Source organism: Rhinolophus sinicus, chromosome 1 (genome assembly GCF_057876585.1).
Source record: "Rhinolophus sinicus isolate RSI-liver-muscle chromosome 1, RSI-T2T, whole genome shotgun sequence".
Taxonomy (NCBI): Eukaryota; Metazoa; Chordata; class Mammalia; order Chiroptera; family Rhinolophidae; genus Rhinolophus; species Rhinolophus sinicus.
The window spans coordinates 114,572,649-114,591,597 of record NC_142501.1 but is presented as its reverse complement, the minus strand read 5'-3'; the positions used below and the strand labels follow the sequence as shown (position 1 = coordinate 114,591,597).

Below are 18,949 nucleotides of genomic sequence, written 5' to 3'. Positions count from 1 at the left end.
TTTTTAATTATGTAGATTGTTCCAATCCATGAGCATGGAATGTCTTTCCATTTCTTTGTGTCTTCTTCAATTTCTTTTAAAAATGTCTTATAGTTTTCAGCATGTAGGTCTTTCACTTCCTTGGTTAAGTTTATTCCTAGGTATTTGATTCCTTTTGTTGCAATTGCAAAAGGAATTGGTTCTTTTCCTTTCTTTTTCTGAGGTTTCATTGTTAGTATATAGGAATGCAATGGACTTTTGTATGTTGATTTTGTAGCCGGCAACTTTATTTACTGTATTCGTTGATTGTTTTTAATAGCTTTTTGGTGGAGTTTTAGGCTTTTCTATATCTACATCTGCAAAGATTGACAATTTAACTTCTTCTTTCCCAATTTGGATGCCTTTTATTTATTTGTCTTGCCTGATCGCTCTGGCGAGGACTTCCAACACTGTTGAAAAGCAGAGGTGATAGGGTACAGCTCTGTTGTGTTCCTGAACGTAGAGAAAAGGGCTTCAGTTTTTCACCATTAATTATGAGATTAGCTGAGGGTTTGTCATATGTAGCCTGTATTATGTTAAGGTAGTGTCCCTCTATACCTATTTATTAAGTGTTCTAATCACAAATGGATGTTGCAGCTTGTCAAACGCTTTTTCTGCATCAATTGATATAATCATGTGATTTTTGTCCTTTATTTTGTTTACGGGATAAATCACATTGATGGATTTCCGAACGTTTAACCATCGTTGTGCACCTGGGATGAATCTGCTTGGTCATGATGACTAATCTTTTTAACACATTGTTGCATTCGATTGGCCGAAATTATTGATTTCATTCCCCAAATTGACTCTCGTATCCCCGTGGCACTCTTGTGGTTACCAACTGTGCATTCTAATCCCCTCACTTTCCCCCTTATCCCCACCCCCCATCTAGCAACCCTCAGTTTTTCCTCTATGTGTTTGAGACTGTTTCTGATTAGTTCATTCATTTATTCTTTTCTTTAGATTCCACATATAAGTGAGATCATATGGTATTTGTCTTTCTCTGTCTGACTTATTTCACTTAACATAACGTTCTCTGGGTCCATCCATATTGTCGCATAGTAAGATTTCATTCTTCTTTATGGCTGTATACTACTCCATTGTATAACTGTACCACAGTTTCTTAATCCAGTCGTCTACCGATGGGCATTTCGGTTGTTTCCATGTCTTGGTTATAGTGTATAGTGCTGCAGTAAACATAAGGGTGTATAAATTTTTTTGAATTAGAGTTTTAGATTTCTCCGGGTAGATACCTAGGAGTGGAATTGCTGGATCATATGGTAGTTCCATTCTCAGATTTTTGAGATACCTCCGTACTGTTTTCCATAGTGGCCGCACCAATCTGCAATCCCACCAACAAAGCACGAGGGTTCCCTATTCTCCACGTCCGTGCCAGCACTTGTTCTTTGTTGATTTGTTGATGACGGCCATTTTGACTTGGGTGAGGTGGTATCTCATTGCAGTTTTTATTTGCATTTCTCTAATGATTGGTGAAGTGGAGCATTTTTTCATATGTCTGTTTCCCATCTTATGTCCTTTTTAGAAAAATGACTTTTCATGTGCTCTGACCATTTTTTAATTGGGTTGTTTGTTTTTTTGGAGTTGAGTTGAGAGAGTTTTTTATAAATTTGAGATATTAACCCCTATGGGATATGTCATTGGCAAATATCTTCTCCATTCAGTAGGATCCCTCTTTGTTTTAGTGATGGTTTCCTTTGCTGTGAAAAAAACTTTTTAGTTTGATGTGATCCCACATGTTTATTTTTTCTCTTACTTCCCTTGCCCGAGGGGATATATCGGTAAAAATCTTACTCCAGGTAACGTCTGTAAAGTTTCTTCCTATGTTTTCTTCTAGGAATTTTATGGTTTCAGATCTTACACTTATGTCTTTAATGCGTTTTGAATTTATTCTTGTATATGGTGTAAGGCAGTGGTCAAGCTTCATTTTTTTGCACGTGCCTGTCCAGGTTTCGCCAACACCATTTATCGAATAGACTGTCTTTACCCCACTGTAAATTCTTGCTTCCATTGCCGTAGATTGAATGGCCATATAGGCATGGATTTATTGCTGGGCTCTCTATTGTGTTCCATTGATCAATGTGTCTGTTTTTACACCAGAACCACGCTGTTTCGATTACTGTAGCCTTGTAGTATAATTTGATGTCAGGTATCGTAATACCTCCCACTTTGTTTTTATTTCTCAAGATTGCCGAGGCTATCCGGGATCTTTTGTGGTGCCACATAAATTTTAGGATTATATGCTCCATTCCTGTGGAAACCATCCTTGGTAATTTGATAGAAATCGCACTGAATCCGTATATTGCCTTAGGCAGTATGGACATTTTAACTCTATTAATTCTTCCTATCCATGAGCATGGTATGTGCTTCCATCTATTTGTATCCTCTTTCATTTCTTTCTTCGGTGTCTTATAATTTCCTGAGTACAGATCTTTTACTTCTTTCGTTAAATTTATTCCCAGGTATTTTATAGTCTTTGAAGCAATTGTAAATGGGATTCTTTTCTTAATTTCTCCTCCTGATATTTTATTATTGGTATATACACACGCAACTGATTTCTGAATATTAATTTTGTATCCTGCTACTTTACTAAATTCGTTTATCAGTTCTAATAGTTTTCTGGTGGATTCTTTAGGGTTCTCTATATATTGTATCATGTCATCTGCATATAATGACAATTTTACTTCCTCCTTACCAATTTGGATGCCTTTTAAATCTTTTTCTTGTCTGATTGCTGTGGCTAGAACTTCCAGCACTATGTTGAATAGAAGTGGAGAAAGTGGGCAACCTTGCCTTGTTCCCGATCTTAAGGGGAATGTTTTAGCTTTTCCCCATTGAGTGTGATGTTAGCTGTGGGCTTATCATATATGGCCTTTATTATGCTGAGATGTGGTCTCTCTATTCCCATTTTCTTAAACGTTTTTATTGTAAATGACTGCTGGATTTTGTCAAGTGCTTTTTCTGCATCTAATCGATATGATCATATGATTTTTATTTTTCATTTTGTTAATGTGGTGTATCACATTGATTGATTTGCAGATGTTGAACCATCCTTGCATGCCAGGAATGAATCCCCCTTGATCATGGTGTATAATGTTTTTAATGTATTGCTTAATTCTGTTCAGTGATATTGCTTAATTCTGTGTAGAGGGTTTTTGCATCTATGTTCATTAGAGATATCGGCCTATAGTTTTTTTGTTTCTTTTTTGTAGTGTCTTTGTCTGATTTGGGGATCAGAGTGATAGTGGCCTCGTAAAAAGTGTTTGGGAGCCTTCCCTCCTTCTGAATTTTTTGGAATAGCTTGAGGAGAATGGGGGATAATTCTTTTTTGCATGTTTTGTAAAATTCACCTGTAAAGCCATCTGGTCCAGAGCTTTTGTTTGTTGGGAACTTGTTGATTCCTGACTCAACTTCTGTGGTGGTAATCAGTCTCTTCAGGTTTTCCGTTTCTTCTTGAGTTAGCCTTGGAAGGTTGTATGCTTCTAGAAAATTTTCCGTTTCTAACAGATTGTCTAATTTGTTGGCATATAGATGCTTATAGTAATTTCTTAAATAGTTTTGTATTTCTATGTGTCTGTTGTCACTTTTCCTCTTTCATTTCTGATTTTATTAATTTGGGTTCTCTCTCTCTCTCTCTCTCTCTCTCTCTCTCTCTCTCTCTCTCTCTCTCTCTCTCTCTCTCTCTGATCAGCCTGGCTAAAGGTTTGTTGAGTTTGTTTATTTTCTCAAAAACAAACTCTTGGCTTCATTGATGTTTTTTATTGTTTTCTGGTGTCTATTTCATTGATTTCTGCTCTGACCTTTATTATCTCCCTCCTTATACTCCCTTTGTGGTTATTTTGCTGTTCTTTTTCCAGATCCCTTAAGTGTGAAGGTAAACTGTTGGTTAGTGATTTTTTTTGTTTCTCTATGTAGGCCTGCAATGCTGTGAATTTCCGTCTTAGGACTGCTTTCGCTGGATCCCATAGATTTGGTTTGTCGTGTTTTGATTTTCGTTTGTCTCAAGACATGTTTTGGTTTCTTCCTTGATCTCATAGTTAACCCATTCATTATTTAGTAACATGTTAATTCAGGCTCCATGAGTCTGTGTGTCTTCCAGCTTTTTTTTCCTGTAGTTGATTTCTGATTTTATAGCACTGTTGTCAGAGAAGGCAATTGGTATGATGACTCCTCTGTAATCTGACACTACTCTTCAGTTCAGGGGCCAGCTTGAGTGTCTGGAAAGGCAGGGGTAGGATTGGGAGAGTGGGCAGAGGGGCCCGGGTGTTGTGATCAGGTCCTTTGTCTGACCTAGGGCCCAGCTGGAGGTCTCAGCTGAGGTTACTGCCTCAAATGCTGGATATGCTGGTCTCTCAGCAGGAGAGATCAGCTGTGGGACGCAGGGAAAGAGCCTACGTCTTGGCTCTTGTGGTCTCTGTTCTGTCCTGGGATCCTCTGTGTCTCCACAGCTGCAGGTGCGGGCTGAGGTCGCCACTCCACCCCCTTCTGTGTTCCCCTGCTCGCCCTATTTGCCCACCTTCACGTAATCCTCGAACGAGTCTCTTAGCTGTTCTATGTGATGAGCAGAGTCCTTTGATGGGTTCAATTTGTGGTAAGTTCCGGAGGAGAACTCAAGGAGACCACCTCGCTGCTGCCATTCCTATGATGTCACTCTTCTATGTATCCTTTGATCTATCCTCTTATTTCTTCTTTGACCATGTCGTTCTTTAAAAGTATGTTGTTCAGTCTCTATGTATTTGTGGTTTTTCCTGCTTCCTTTTTGCAGTTGATATCCAATTTCAAAGCCTTGTGATCAGAGAATGTGTTTGGTATGATTTCAATCTTCTTAAATTTGCTGAGGCTAGTTTTATGTCCCAATAGATGATCTATCCTTGAGAATGTTCCATACACTAGAAAAGAAATGTATAGTGTGATGTTTTAGGATAAAGTGCTCTATAAATGTCAATTATGTCTATTTCATGTAATGTGTCATTTAGGGCTGCTATTTCTTTCTTTATTTTCTGTTTGGATGATCTATCCATAGCTGTCAATGATGGATTTGGGTCCCCTAGTATAATTGTGTTTTGGTCAATTTCTCCCTTTAGTTCTGTTAGTAGTTGCTTGGTATATTTCGGTGCTCCCTGATTGGGGGCATAAATATCGATGACTGTTTTGTCTTCTTGTTGTATAGTCCCCTTTATCAATATGAAATGTTCATCTTTGTCTCTTGTTACCTTTTTTATCCTGAAGTCTGTTTCATCTGATATCAGTATGGATACACCTGATTTTCTCTGGATAGCATTTGCTTGGCGTATCAATTTCCACCCTTTCACTTTGAGTCTACGTTTGTCCTTGTAGCTGAGATGTGCCTCTTGGAGGCAGATATGATTTGGTTTAGATTATTGATCCAATCAGCTGCTCTGTGCCTTTCTGTTGGTGAGTTCAGTCCATTTACATTTAGGGTGATTATTGATATGTGAGGATTTCCTATCATTCTATCTCTACTTTTCTGGTAAGACTGTGTCTCCATTGTTTCTTTGCCTTTTTGTTGTTGTCTCTTATTTCTATGTGGTGGTAGTCTATGATTTTTCCCTCCTCTTCTTTCATTACATTATATATTTCAGTTCTGAATTCCTTTTGAGTGGTTACCATTAAGTTTATGTGAAAGAAAGTTTGATATTTAGAGTATTCCATTTTCTCAGCATGCTTACTTTCTCCATTCGCATATTCCGGTTGAGGCCTTTACTTTCCTCCCTTTTATGTTTTGGTTGCCACAAATTGTCCCTGTTGATCTGGTCGAATAGCTTCCTTCGGTATTTCTTGTAGTGCTTGTCATGTGTTAGAAAATTCCCTCAGCTTCTGTATGTCTGGAAAGGTCTTTATTCCTCCTTCATACCGAAAAGATACCGTTACTGCATATATTATTCTTGTCTCATAATTTCTCTCTGTCTATTGTTTGCATATTTGGTTCCACTCCCTCCTGACTTGTAGGTTACCGTCTTCTTTTTCCTGGCTTCCTTGAGGATTCTTTTTTGTCATTGATTTTTGACAGCTTCAATACAATGTGCGTTGGAGAAGGCCTGTTGGAGTTGAGGTCATTAGATGTTCTATTTGTTTCTTGAATTCAAGGATCCAGTTCTTTCCACAAGTTTGGGAAGTTCTTATTGACTGTTTGTTTGAATATATTCTCTGTTCCCTTCTCTCTTTCTTCCCCTTCTGGTATGCCCATTATTCTTATATTACTTTTTCTGATGGAGTCACAAAGTTCTTGTAGTCTCACGTCTCAGGTCTCTTTCTCCTTCCATCGTGTCATTTCCAGATTTCTAGCTTCGATGTCACTGATTCTTTCCTCCACCTGGTCAACTCTACTACCTAAACTGTCTCTTTCATTCGTCATTTCTTTTGATTATGTTTCTGAGTTCATTAAACTGCCTGTCTGTGTTTTCTTGCATCTCGTTGAGTTTTTCAAGAACTGCAGTCTTGACTTCTCTGTCATTTAAGTCACATATTTCCATATCTTTAAGTTTATTTTCTGGAGACTTTTCATTTTCTTTCTGAGCTGTCTTGTTGCTTTGGTTATTCATGGCAATTGATGATTTATTATGTGTCTTCCTAGACATCTACAGGAGTGAGTTCTGCAACAGGTTGATAGAAAGAGGTCTTTCTTTTGTTTTCCAGTCGGTGTTGGAATAATGTTTTATTTTCTCTCCGACTGCAGCCTTTTATTGTCTCTCACACTGTAGTGTTGTTTCCTCTGCACTATTCCGGCTTCTCACATAGTGGTGGGATTCCCTGGAAGGCGGGCGTTTCCTCTGTGAACAGTTCACTGGGGTCATAAGGCACTGCCTCCGTGGGGGGATGTGGGGAACTTCTGAAGTTCCAAAGCTCTTTCTGCACCAGATTCAGAGCCCGTGCATTTCAGCAGTTGTGTTCACTCCTGCAGGGATCTGCCCAGATAGGTGGGGACAGGGGTGGGGTGGGTTGTGAAAGGTGGCCCAGAGCAATGGCGGTGACGACCACCTCAGCCAGTCCTGTTTCCACAGCTCCCTGCCCTTTGCTGGAAGTACTTGGGCTGTGAGTCCTTGACTGCCAACCACAGTTCTCTGAACTGCAAATATTCTGTTCGTTTGATCTGACACTGCTACTGTTCTGCTTCTAGCACTGGACAAGTGGGACGGGGCGAGCTCTGGGAGGGTAGGGAGGAAGCAGCTAGTCTCTGTGCCTAAGGCTTCCATTCTTTACTCGGCAGTGAGGGCTTAAACCACTGTTTTCAGCCTTCTTCCCTCAGTCTTTGCTCTGACGTCCCTGCCGTTAGCAGTGGGTTCAGCTGTGTTGTATGCTGTCCCCTCAGCCCTGTGGGCCATAATCAGAGCCCTAGCAGTCCAAGTTCTTCCCACTCCTGCAGCTGCACTAGTTCCGGGATGAAGGGAGCTCGGAGCACCGAGCTAGGTCTGCGTCCTGAGCCTACACGGCCCCGTGTGCCCACTTCTCCCCTCCCTCCTCCACCGCTCGAGCAATTTGTCCACCTTTAGGCTATTGCAGTAGTGCGGCCCTTAGTCTCGCCGGTCTTCTGCGCAGGGAGTCCTTTGTGAAATTATAGTTGTTCAACTTGTTGTAAATTCCAGGGAAGATTTCAAAAGGCTCACCTCACACTGCCGTTTTTACGATGTCACTGTTTCTTTTTTCCCCTTCACTTTAGGAAGTATTGAACATGGGGAATGAAAAAAAGAAGAGGCTGGGAAATATAGAGTGATAGTAAAATTTTATTGGGAGGTTTCCCACAGTGATGGAGATATGCAATTTGGTTAAGGGTAAGGAATCTTAATGTGATTTTACATTACATCAGCGGGACTTTTAGAATACTCGTGCGTACACGAAATCTGTAATGGATTCATTTACTTATTGTAATAGTCATGAAATCTTCCTGGTACATTTCAATTTTAAAACTATGTGGCATATAATATATAGTTCTATTTTATTACACTTTGTATTTTGGTATCACATAGTTGGTAGGCGTGAGTGTCTTCTCTATACTTTTTTCTTTTTCTTTTTTTTTCAGTTATATTCAACTGACATTCAATATTATTTTATATTAGTTTCAGGTATCTTGGGTTCATCATTTTGACTTAAACAATGGTAATTTTGAAAATTGAGAATTCAAGTTCTCTATCTCAAAACCCGTATTACAAACGGATTCCACTATGTCCTCAATCAGTACATTATGAATATATTTAAATGTCTTCATCTAATTGAAGAGTACATGTTTTGCATAAAATAATAACCAATTTTAGAAGCAGAGATTCTTAAACCATATGGTGAAATGTCAAATTTCAGAAAGTTTTCAGTTTTATTTATAAATGTAAAATGTTTCATTTCTGTTACAGTTGACATTCAACATGATGTCAGCCTCAGGCGTACAGCATAGTGGTTAGGCATTTATATAATGTGTAAACTGGTACTCCGATTAGTGTGGAATCCCTGATACCCTACTTAGTTATTACAATGTTATTTCCTGTATTCTGTGTGCTGTCCTTGACAGCTACATGACTGTTTTACAACTGCCAGTGTGTACTTCTTAATCCTTTTACCTTTTCAAGCATCCCCCAGCACTCCTCGAATCATGCCAGGATCAGTTAGTTCTCTGCATCTATGAGTTTGTTTCTCTTTTCTACGTTTATTTATTTTTTTTACGTATCACCAATAAGTGAAATCATGTGGTGTTTGTGTTTCTCTATCTGACTTATTTCACTTGGAAAAATACCCTCTAGGTCCACCCACGTTGTCATAAATGGTAAGATTTTATTCTTTGTTACAGCCAAGTCGTATTTTGTTGTATCTATGTACCACTTCTTCTTTATACAAGATGATGGATACTTCGGTTGCTTCCTTATCTGGATTAATGTAAATAATGTGTCAACGACCATAGAAATGCATATGTCTTCTCAAATGAGTGTTTTGGATTTCTGTGGAGGAAAACCCAACGTGGGATTGCTTCCCCACATGGTAGTTCTATTTTTAAAGTTTTGAGGAACTTACATATTGTTTCCATTGCGGCTGGCCGGATTTACAGTCTCAGCAACAGTGCACAAGGGCTCCGTTTTCTTCACATCCTCACCAACACTTGTTATTTGTTGAATTATTGATGATGGCCATTTTGATAGGTGTGAGGTGATAGCTCATTGTGCTTTTAATTTGCATTGCTCTAATGATTAGTGACGCTGAGAATCTTTTCTTATGTCTCTTGGCTATCTGTGTGACCCCTTTGGAGAAAAGTCTATTCAAGTGCTCTTCTCATTTTGTAATTGCATTGTTTGTCTTTTGGTGCCGAGCTTTATGACTTCCTTATATATTCTTGATATCAACCCTTTCTCAGATATATCATTGGCAAATATCTTCTCCATTCATCCGGTCGTGATTTCATATTGTAAATGGTTTCCTTTGCTGTGCAAAATTTTTTTAGTTTGATGTCATATATATATGGGTCTTGTATTCTTAACTATTCAGCCACCTTATGTCTTGACTGGAGCATTTAACTTATTTACATTTGCACTAACTATTTGTAGGTATGTAGATATTGCCATTTTATTATTAGTATTTCGTCTCCTCCTCCTCCTCCTCGTTCTGCTTCTGTTTTTTCTTCTTCTTCTTCAAGTTGTGGTTTTACATTTCTTGTAATACTGGTTTGCTGGTGCTCAACTGCATTACCCTCTTTTTCTTGGCAAGTTCTTTACGTCTCCTTTGATTCTAAATGAGAGCCTTGCTGGATACAGTAATCTTGGTTGTCGATTATAGCTTTTCATCACTTTCAATATTTCTTGCCAATGCCTTCTGACCTGCAAATTTTCTGTTGAGAGATCACCTGACAATCTTATGGACGCTCCCTTGTTCATAACTAACTGCTCTTTTCTTGTCGGTTTTAATATTCTCTGTGCGTCTTTCCCCTTTGGCATTTTAATTATGATATGTCTTGGTGTGGGCACATTTAGGTTCATTTTGTTTGGAACGCTCTGTATTTCCTAGGCTTGTGTGTCTATTTCCTTCTCAGGTTGGGGAAGGTTTCTGTCACTATTTATTACAAGAGGAGTTCAATTCCTTGATCTCTCTTCTTCTGATAGATTTACAAATGTTACTACATTTGATGTTGTACGAGAGGTCTCTTAAAGGATTCTCTGTCTTTATTTTATTTTGCTTATTATTCATTTTTTTCTTTTTGTGTTCTATTTGGGTGCTTTCTGCTACCGTTTCTTCCAAATCACTGATTTGAACCTCTACTTCACCAAATGTGGTGCTGATTCCATCTATAAATTATTCATTTCAGACTTTTTTTAAATGATTTGTATGTCTTCTTTATGTATGCTGTCTCTTTGTTGAAGTTTTACTGAGTCTATCTATTCTTCCCCTAATTTCATTGAGCATCCTCATAACTAGTATTTTGAGCTGTGTATCTCATAGATTATTTGTCTCCATTTGGTTTAGTTCTTTTTCTGGAGATTTTTCCTGGGTTTTCATTACATAAACGTTTCTTTCTCTCTTCTTTTTTCACTGCCTCTCTGTGTGTGTTTCTATGTATTATGTAGATCTGCTAATGCCCCTCATCTTGGCAGCATTGGCTCATATAACAGGTGTTCTGTGTGGGTCCAGTGGTACAGTCTCCCTGGTCACCTTAGCCAGGTTCTCCAGAAGCTCGTGTGGGTGGTGTGTGCCCTCCTGTTGTACTTGAGCCTTGATTGTTGTTGGTGCATCAGTGTGTGGAATTGACCCTCAGGACGACTGGCTGTGACTACAGTAGATGAGCTGATGTGTGTGGGCTGACGTCACAGAGTGGGATCGGCTGTAGCAGGGCTCCGGTGTCTGCTCAGTCCATGGCTTGGGCGTGCCATTTGTGGAGCTAATTGGGTGTTGTTCTGGTGTTGCTGAAGCTGATCACCAGGTGTGTTGGATTTGGGGCCTCTTGGGAGGGGCTGTGGGGCAGGCCCAGGTCAGCTGCTGCTTGTGCCCAACCCGGAGCCGCCTAGTAGAAGCCAGAAAGTGACCTACTCTTGGTAGCTGCCTTTGTGGGTTTGGAGGCCCCTGGGAGAGGCTATGCTGTGACGCAAGACAGGATGATACATAGGATACTAGAAAGAAACGGAGGTCCTCAATAGCATAAGTTGCGGCCTTATTGACTGTCTTAAAACAGAATTGTGATGATGCAACACCTCTGCTTACTGGGTGACTCCCCATTATGTGAGGGTAAAATTCATATGCTAGCATGACACGTGCCTTCTTTGATTTGGTTCTGAAACGGCAGCGGTATCTCCATCCCATTCTCAGTGTTCCAGGCTTACCCCATCCCTTTGCGGCCCTCACTTGCAACATGTTGTTTCATCCTCAGGCTTTTGCTCCCTCTGCCCTTCTGGAATCCCCTTCATGGTTTCTGTCAGCACCTCGTATATCTTTCAAGAAGCAGCCCTATCTTTGCCGCATCTGCTGAGCTTCCCTGGTACAACTGATTGTTGTCTCTTTTATGATCTAACTGTACTTTATTCATTTGGGGTGTTGAAGTGGAGAGCAGTACTTTTCTGTTCTTGTTGTTTTTATTTATTATATCTACCCCTACTAGAGTATAGGACCAAGTCTTTCATTTATATTCCCAGCTTCCACTGGGTCTACGCCTATGATATCATGGCTACAGTAAAGTTTTGTTATCTTACTGACTGATGATTGAGTGAGTGAACGAGTAAATGAATATGATGTTTTCTGAAGTTGGGTTTTTGTTGTTGATTTTTACTTGTAGTAATAGAAGTACAGTGTAATGATGAGCTAATGTGAGGTGACAGCTGTGGAAAGATATAAGAAAGGTGTGATCTTCTGATATAGGCAACTGCTGCCTACTGGTATAGACACTGTCCTTGCAGAGTAGCACAGATTAGAATCCTGGATGGTCAGTTACTAGCTATGGGGTCTTGGGGAAACTTCTTTTTAAGCTGTCGGATGTAAGTGGCCTCATTCGTCATAATGGTGCTAATGCCTACCTTTCAGGTATGTGGAATGCACAAATATGGTAACAAATGTGAAAACACTTCGTAAACTGTAAAGGGAGCTATAGAATGTAAAACACCATGATCACAGTGGGATGTAGTGACTTACTAAATATCGGGACAATTTTTGTAAACCTGTAGGACAATCAAATGGCAATACTGTCAAGAACAGAAAGGAAAAGTTAGATGGGCCATGTGGATTTCTAATCTTAGGGATGTTAAGTTGCAGGAGACTATGATTGGCGATACACTATAGATGTGTACCGTTTTGGTACTTGAGGCTTTGTTGGTGCGATCTCAATGTTTCGACCTGAAGTAAATGTCTGTGTTGGATACCAACTGTGTGCTGGGCAGATAGACAGTGAATGGAGAAGTTCAGGGCTTCAGCTGTAGCTTTAGAAGCAGAAATACAAGTTAACAAGAGTCCGTTATAAGTCACTATGAGTGCTTCATTTAAAGAGAATGGAGAATGCTGGGGGGAGGGACATGGTTGTAGTTGGAATAGGAGTGGGAGTGGAATTTCGGTGGTCAGGAAAGATCTTTCTGAGTGTGACAAAAACTGCCAAGTGAAGCATGAGAAGGAGCCAGTCGTGTGAATATCTAGGAGCAAAACCTCCTGGACAGAGACAATACTGGATCGCATCTGTTCATCATTTTATTCTAATGTCTTGGAATGGCCACCAAGCAGGAAGTGGGGTAACCATCATCAAACTGTTTTCACATTTGTCGTTTTGGGTGGAAAACAAATGAAATTTGGATAGTAAGTACCCGGGACATTTTAGTTGGTTAATAAATAAATGTTCTTATTTAGCCTGATTAGAAATTATTATACTTTTTTGAAAATTTGCATAATTATATATAATATTTTTCCTATGATTTATTAAAACAAAATTTAATGAAAAGATTTTCTTATCACTTCGCTATGTTATTCCATCATTTTTCCTATCAAAATTTTTATCAAACTAGAGTTCGGTTTTTCTAAGCTCTTGCTGACCTACATGAAGCGGGTTCTAAAATGTTTTGTTTAGACTCAACAGGACATACACCAAGGTTTCTTACCATATCAAGCAAGTAGCTTGTTTTAACACTAAAAAAAAAAAAAAAAAAGAATGTGTCATTAGAAATATTTCAATGGTATATGAAGTAGACTTTTCAAGGTGTTAGGTCAGTGCAAAAGTAATCGCGGTTTAAAAGGTTAAAAAAAATGCACAAACTGCAATATAATTTATACCAACCTAATATTTGCTTAATACCTATTTTTCAAAAAGTCATTTTCTTGGAGGTTATAACGTTAATATTGTTATCCTGAATTGTTAACTAGAGATTGCATGAAATGTCCAATAGTTACTAATCATCTTGTTTCCTAACCCCTTCAGCCGACAATTGAAGAGAAAGATCCTGTTCCTGACGAAGCTGTAGGAATGGACGAAGTGCAACCCTTCAGACCAGGTACACTTTGTAACACCAATTTAATTTTGGGAAGGAGTACGCGAGGACATTTGACATGCGTGCAGTCTTCTCTTCCTCATTCCTTTTTATCTTTGCTACAAATTTAATTGAAGGATTTGACATAAATAACATGATGTCATTGTTGGTATCGATGTTTGACAAAAGGTATTTACAGGAATAAGAAAATGAGATTTAAAAACTGTGACTCCACTAAGCTGTTCCTCCATTTGTTCGATACCCTAAATGTCCCAGTGTGGAATCCCGGTACTTAATAGTGGTTACCAGAGGTCAATTATCACACTGGAAGATATTCCCAGTGTTTTCAAATGGTTATTTGAATTTTTATGTTTACCCAAGTAAGCCTCAATTGCTACCATGTCAATTGTTTCTTAACTTTACTTCTCCTCTTAGTGTTTTAACACTGATGGTCTTAAGACATCCAGATATTCTACCGAGCAAACACTGGCTGTGTGTGTACGTGCGCCTATGGTGTCTTCGATTATTAAAAATGGGAGAAGTAATTAATGTTAATGAGTATTTGACAGACACAATCTTTGCAAACAGGAATTCTGAAGCTTTTGTGCCTTGGGATGCTTTGATGCTATTAAAAATTTTTGAGAATTCCAAAGAACATTTTTAAGTCAGTAGTCTCCATAGATAGTTACAATCTTAGAAATAAAAACCGAACAAATTAAAATACGAGCACACACAGGCATGCATTCCTTGAGCCATTAGAGCTACGAGCCAGTCACCATCAGACCTATGATGTTACCATCAGAGCTGTGATATCACGGCTGTGGAGAACTCTACTGTACACTTAGAAGAGAATGAGAGTGAAAATAGCAAATGACAGTCAGTGTTTCTGTGAATATAGTTTTGACCTTTTCGGGCCCCTCGACTGACAGACTTTGGGACTTCACACATTCTCACATGACATTGGAAACCACTATTTTAAATGATGTACGAGCTTCCAGGATGTGAAGTGATAAGAGGCTTTAAAGCTTCACTTCTACAGTTGTGGTTTTCTTTCACTTGTCTTAAACGTTTAAGCTGAGATTTTGTTTAAAAAGCAAAAGGATTCTTTTGCTGTGCAGAAGCTTTTAAGTTTCATATAGTCCCATTCGTTTATTTTAGCTTTTACTTCCATTGCCTTTGGAGTCAAGTTCATAAAATGCTCTTTGAACCCAAGGTCCATAAATTTAGTACCTATGTTTTCTTCTATGCAGTTTATTGTGTCAGGTCTTATGCTTAAGTCTTTGATCCATTTTGAATTAACTTTGGTACATGGTGACAAATAGCAGTCCAGTTTCATTCTACTTATAGACACAGATAATAGTTTAGTGGTTGCCAGAGGGTAAGGAGGGTGGGGGGTGGGGGGTGGGAGATGAGGGTAAGGGAGATCAAATATATGGTGATGGAAGGAGAACTGACTCTGGGTGATGAATACACAATGGGATTTATAGATGATGTAATACAGAATTGTACACCTGAAATCTATGTAATTTTACTAACAATTGTCACCCCAATAAATTTAATAAAATTAAATTTAAAAAAAAAAAAGATAAAAAGCAAAAGGAAAATATTCGTTTTCTGTCTCATGGTGCCCTGTACTCTTTGGAGCTAACGTGGACCTAGTTTGATCATATTTTTACTTGGAAACAATAAGGTCACCCAAGTCTGTCATTTGTCATTTGAATTTCAATTATCTAAAGCTTACAAAATGAATTCTGAAGATATTGAAGCATTTAGAAAAGACCATTTTCTTGTAATAAGTAGCTTCTTCTTTGAAATAGTATGATTCATTCAAAGTTGTTTTAAACCCATGTTTGTCACGCATATTTAAACGTCAGCGATTAGACATAACTTTTGATATTGACAAAAAAATTCACACCCCACACCATTTTAACTATTGAGAAGGAAAGCTTTAATCGGGAACACATTATATAACAGAAATTGCTGAGTGACAATAGTTAATTAAACTTACCTATGTGAATGGCAAGTATAAGACACCTAAAATAACATGTACTCTGAAGGAGTAGTGTGTTTGGGAGAAAGAGGGTGTGGGGCTGCTTCTCTGAAGAAGGAAGTTTTACACGATGGTCGACTTTGTGTTATTTTTACCTCCTAATAAATGAAAACTGTATTTTCAGATTCTTCCAGCTGGAATGCTACTTCTTTGACTTTCAATCATGGAACTTCTCAAAGATCCGGGGATTCGAAATTTGGTGATAAACGGCCATTTGCCACACACTCAAGGAGCAAACCTCTGTCAGCATCCACAGAGTTTGGACAGATGACCGTAATAGACAAACGAAAGACTCAGATTGGAGGTGTGTTTTTCTTACGTACTTCTACGCTCCATGAATTGCGTGAATCATAGCTACAAGAAAACAGAGAAAGCAAAGAAGGAAATGAAAAAACAAAGAGTTCAACCCTAGCCTACCTCTGTGTAGGTTGATCGTAGTTCTGAATTTCCCACAGTCATTTTGTAGCAAAATGTGCTTTATCTTTACTCTGTTTAGGCAAGTTACAGCCAAATAGAATACCTTTTAGCAAGACATTAGCTTTCTTCCTCAATCTCAGTAACATAAGGAAATAAGAAAGGGAATAAGGAGAAAGTGTGGTTCCATTTAGACTAGTATTTAGCATACACTGGGGAGTGTATATGCATACATACACACATATATAGGTACATAAATATATGTATATATGTCTGTGTATGTGTGTATGTGTACGTATATACCTGAATATATAAATAAAATATATATATGTATGTATAGATATATAGATATATAGATATGTATTTATATACACACACACACACAAATATATAGCAGGGGAAGTAAAAGTTCTTTATGTATTAATTCCCCACCACTTGTATCATTAATATTCATTCTACTATAGTCTTCAGGGGTTGTCCCAAAGAAATGTTTTTACATCACTTCAATCTGCGCTTTCAAAGTTCTGCGTTTTTCTGTTGTGTATTTACACTTTATTTCAATTTTTTCTTTAACAGTGGATGAGTGTTCTAAATGCAACCCTGCGAGCAGGTAGGATTTTATGGATTTCTATAATTGCATGTTAACTAAGAGACTTCAGAGAGAAGCCAGTAAGCTTTAATGAGTGTTCTGCTCTGGAATAGACCCTATACTGTGTGCCTAACATTGGTTCTCTCAGGTCATCAGCACAGTAACTTTGCAAAGTAGCTGTGCTGTTCGGCCTAGTTTTTATTCATTAGACATGTGTGGTTCCAGGAGGTGGATTAATTGACCCCTGGTACCATAGTTACCAAGTGGCTGACCCGTGATGTGACCTTCAGCCTGCTTGGCTTCCCAAGTCCCTTCTCTTGTCCCTCAGCCTGTACTGAGAAGTGCCTGGACAGGTCTGGATTCAAGGTTCAGGTGCAAGTCAGGTGGACTCAGAGAGTCCCGTTTAGTGACGTGTTAACACTGATTGAGAAGTGTCCTCCCAAGCCCAGTGAGCGCAAGCTCTTGTGTTAATGTACTCCACAATTGCAGCAGTGACGAGAACCTTGTTTTCACCATCAGTGTTTAAGGCAGATCTCAGTTCGCTGTGGCCACAGAACCACAGGTTGTGCATAAGCAAGACCCAATCAGGCAAGTGTTTTCAGGTATAATGCGATGTAGCCTTCTTGGGACGAATCGTTGTTCTGTAAGTGAAGAACATCTATGTATAGATCATGTTGTGTTAATGCAGCACATATTCAGAGATATTTCTTATTGATTTCTCTACTCACTAACTCCACAGCCTGTGTTTTCCTCCTGGCTGGTACCTTTCCCTTGTCCAAGGAAGTTTTTTCTTTTTTTCCAGTCTTTCTTCCTTCTTCCATGACTTTTCTTGATTTTTTACCATTGTCTCTGCTTTTTGGGGGGTTTTTGTTGCTGTTCTGTTACTGTTTTCCACTTCTGCCAGCTAAGTGTTCTCCATGTTTCTAGACAGAATCAAAAGTCCATAGAATTCCAGGTGTTGAAGGGATGTTAGCAATTAATTATTCAAAACACCCCCTGGTACTTCATATTGCCATTAATGTTTTGGTCAAGTGGTTGATCACATGAGGAGTATTAATTCCAAGAGATTAAAGTGACTTAGTTGATGCAGTGAGTAATGAAATGAGATTAAGTGTAGGTTTCTAAGCCCTGTACACTTCCTTCTTTATCATCCTATGGCTGTGTGTTTTAATTATGGAAAGGTCTAGTGACTGCAGTGGAAGAGGATAAGAATGGAATTAGCAGGGGAATCCAAGTTTCAATAGGACCAACACTGGGATGGAGTAGGAGTAAGGCTTTTAGAATAGAGATCAGAGATCAGATAAGGGAAAAGAGATCAGAATAGTAGGGTATGACAAGATAAAGAGAAATTACAAGAAAGAAGGAAAGAGGATGTTGGTAGTGGTCTAAAAAAGCAGATTAAAGTAAGGGGTTCAAGGGCGTCCTGAACAGGTTGCTGCTTTTTTGTTTGTTGACTTGGAGGAACCAGCATTCTTTAAGATTTGTATGAAAACATATTAAACCTTTGAGCCTCTGGAAACATTCTCTTTATAGCAAGTAGGAATATGGTATCATCCACCAGCACCCGAAATTACAGAGCGGGTCCCCTCGAGTCCAAAGGCACTGCAGATTGCTGAACTCTATAGACCCATGGCCCACCGCAGGTGTTTCGTCACCTCCACCTCTTTTCCCGATGCACTGATGTCCTTCCCATGGATATGGAGGGTTGGGCAGAGGGAGGACTGATTGTGAAAACAGTAATGGAGTTGGGTAGGTGGTAACATGACTGTGTTGGGAGTGGATGACCGAGGCTCCACTTAGCTTATTTTCCAGGAACAGGGAAATGGACAACTCCTACTGTGGGTCATTTGAGCCCATCCTTGTTTCAGGAGTCTATGCCTTCTTACGCTGAAGTTTTCAAGGTTGGAGATTGCCAGGAAGCTGTGAGGACAAGTGGTCTGGGAGTGGGGAGGCTAAGAACATACATATTTGTTCTTTGACTGTTGTACGTGTAACTTGCAAACATTTCACACATTTCAGGGAACTGATTGTAGTGTTTCAGGGTGAAAGGAATGAATGGCGCAATTTAATAACTGCTTTCTACGTTAAAGAAGCAAGACTGCCATTTTTCTCACACAGATTAATCTTTGAACCAGGGACAGACCATGGAGAAGGGTCAGTGTATCTTTCTAACTTGATTTAGCTCACTGCTTTTGTCCCAGTTCAGGTTCCATTTATGTCAGCTATTATTTGCGTTTTGAATTCAGCCTTCAGGACTTTTGGTGAAAACAACATACTCTCAGGTGTTGCCAACATATTGGCTGTCATTCTTTGTTACGGAAACTTAGCGTGTATCTTCATTAAATATTGCATGAGTTGGGAGTGGTGGAGGCAGAAATAGGTAGCTAATAGCTTTTCTAGCACATCATCTAATTTTTTATTATATCAAGAGACTTT

At 39.0% G+C, this 18,949-nt stretch overlaps 1 protein-coding gene across 1 annotated transcript in view; it reads left to right on the top strand.

The window, feature by feature from the left end:
• The window catches only part of LOC148759225 (uncharacterized), a 61,965-nt gene extending 45,427 nt beyond the window's left edge, over positions 1-16,538 (top strand). The window contains exons 12-14 of the mRNA XM_088793581.1: positions 13,412-13,484; positions 15,635-15,814; positions 16,501-16,538. Coding sequence (XP_088649707.1) covers positions 13,412-13,484; positions 15,635-15,814; positions 16,501-16,538 — 291 coding nt within the window. The remainder of the gene's footprint in view (positions 1-13,411; positions 13,485-15,634; positions 15,815-16,500) is intronic.
• Positions 16,539-18,949: the final 2,411 nt, after the last annotated feature.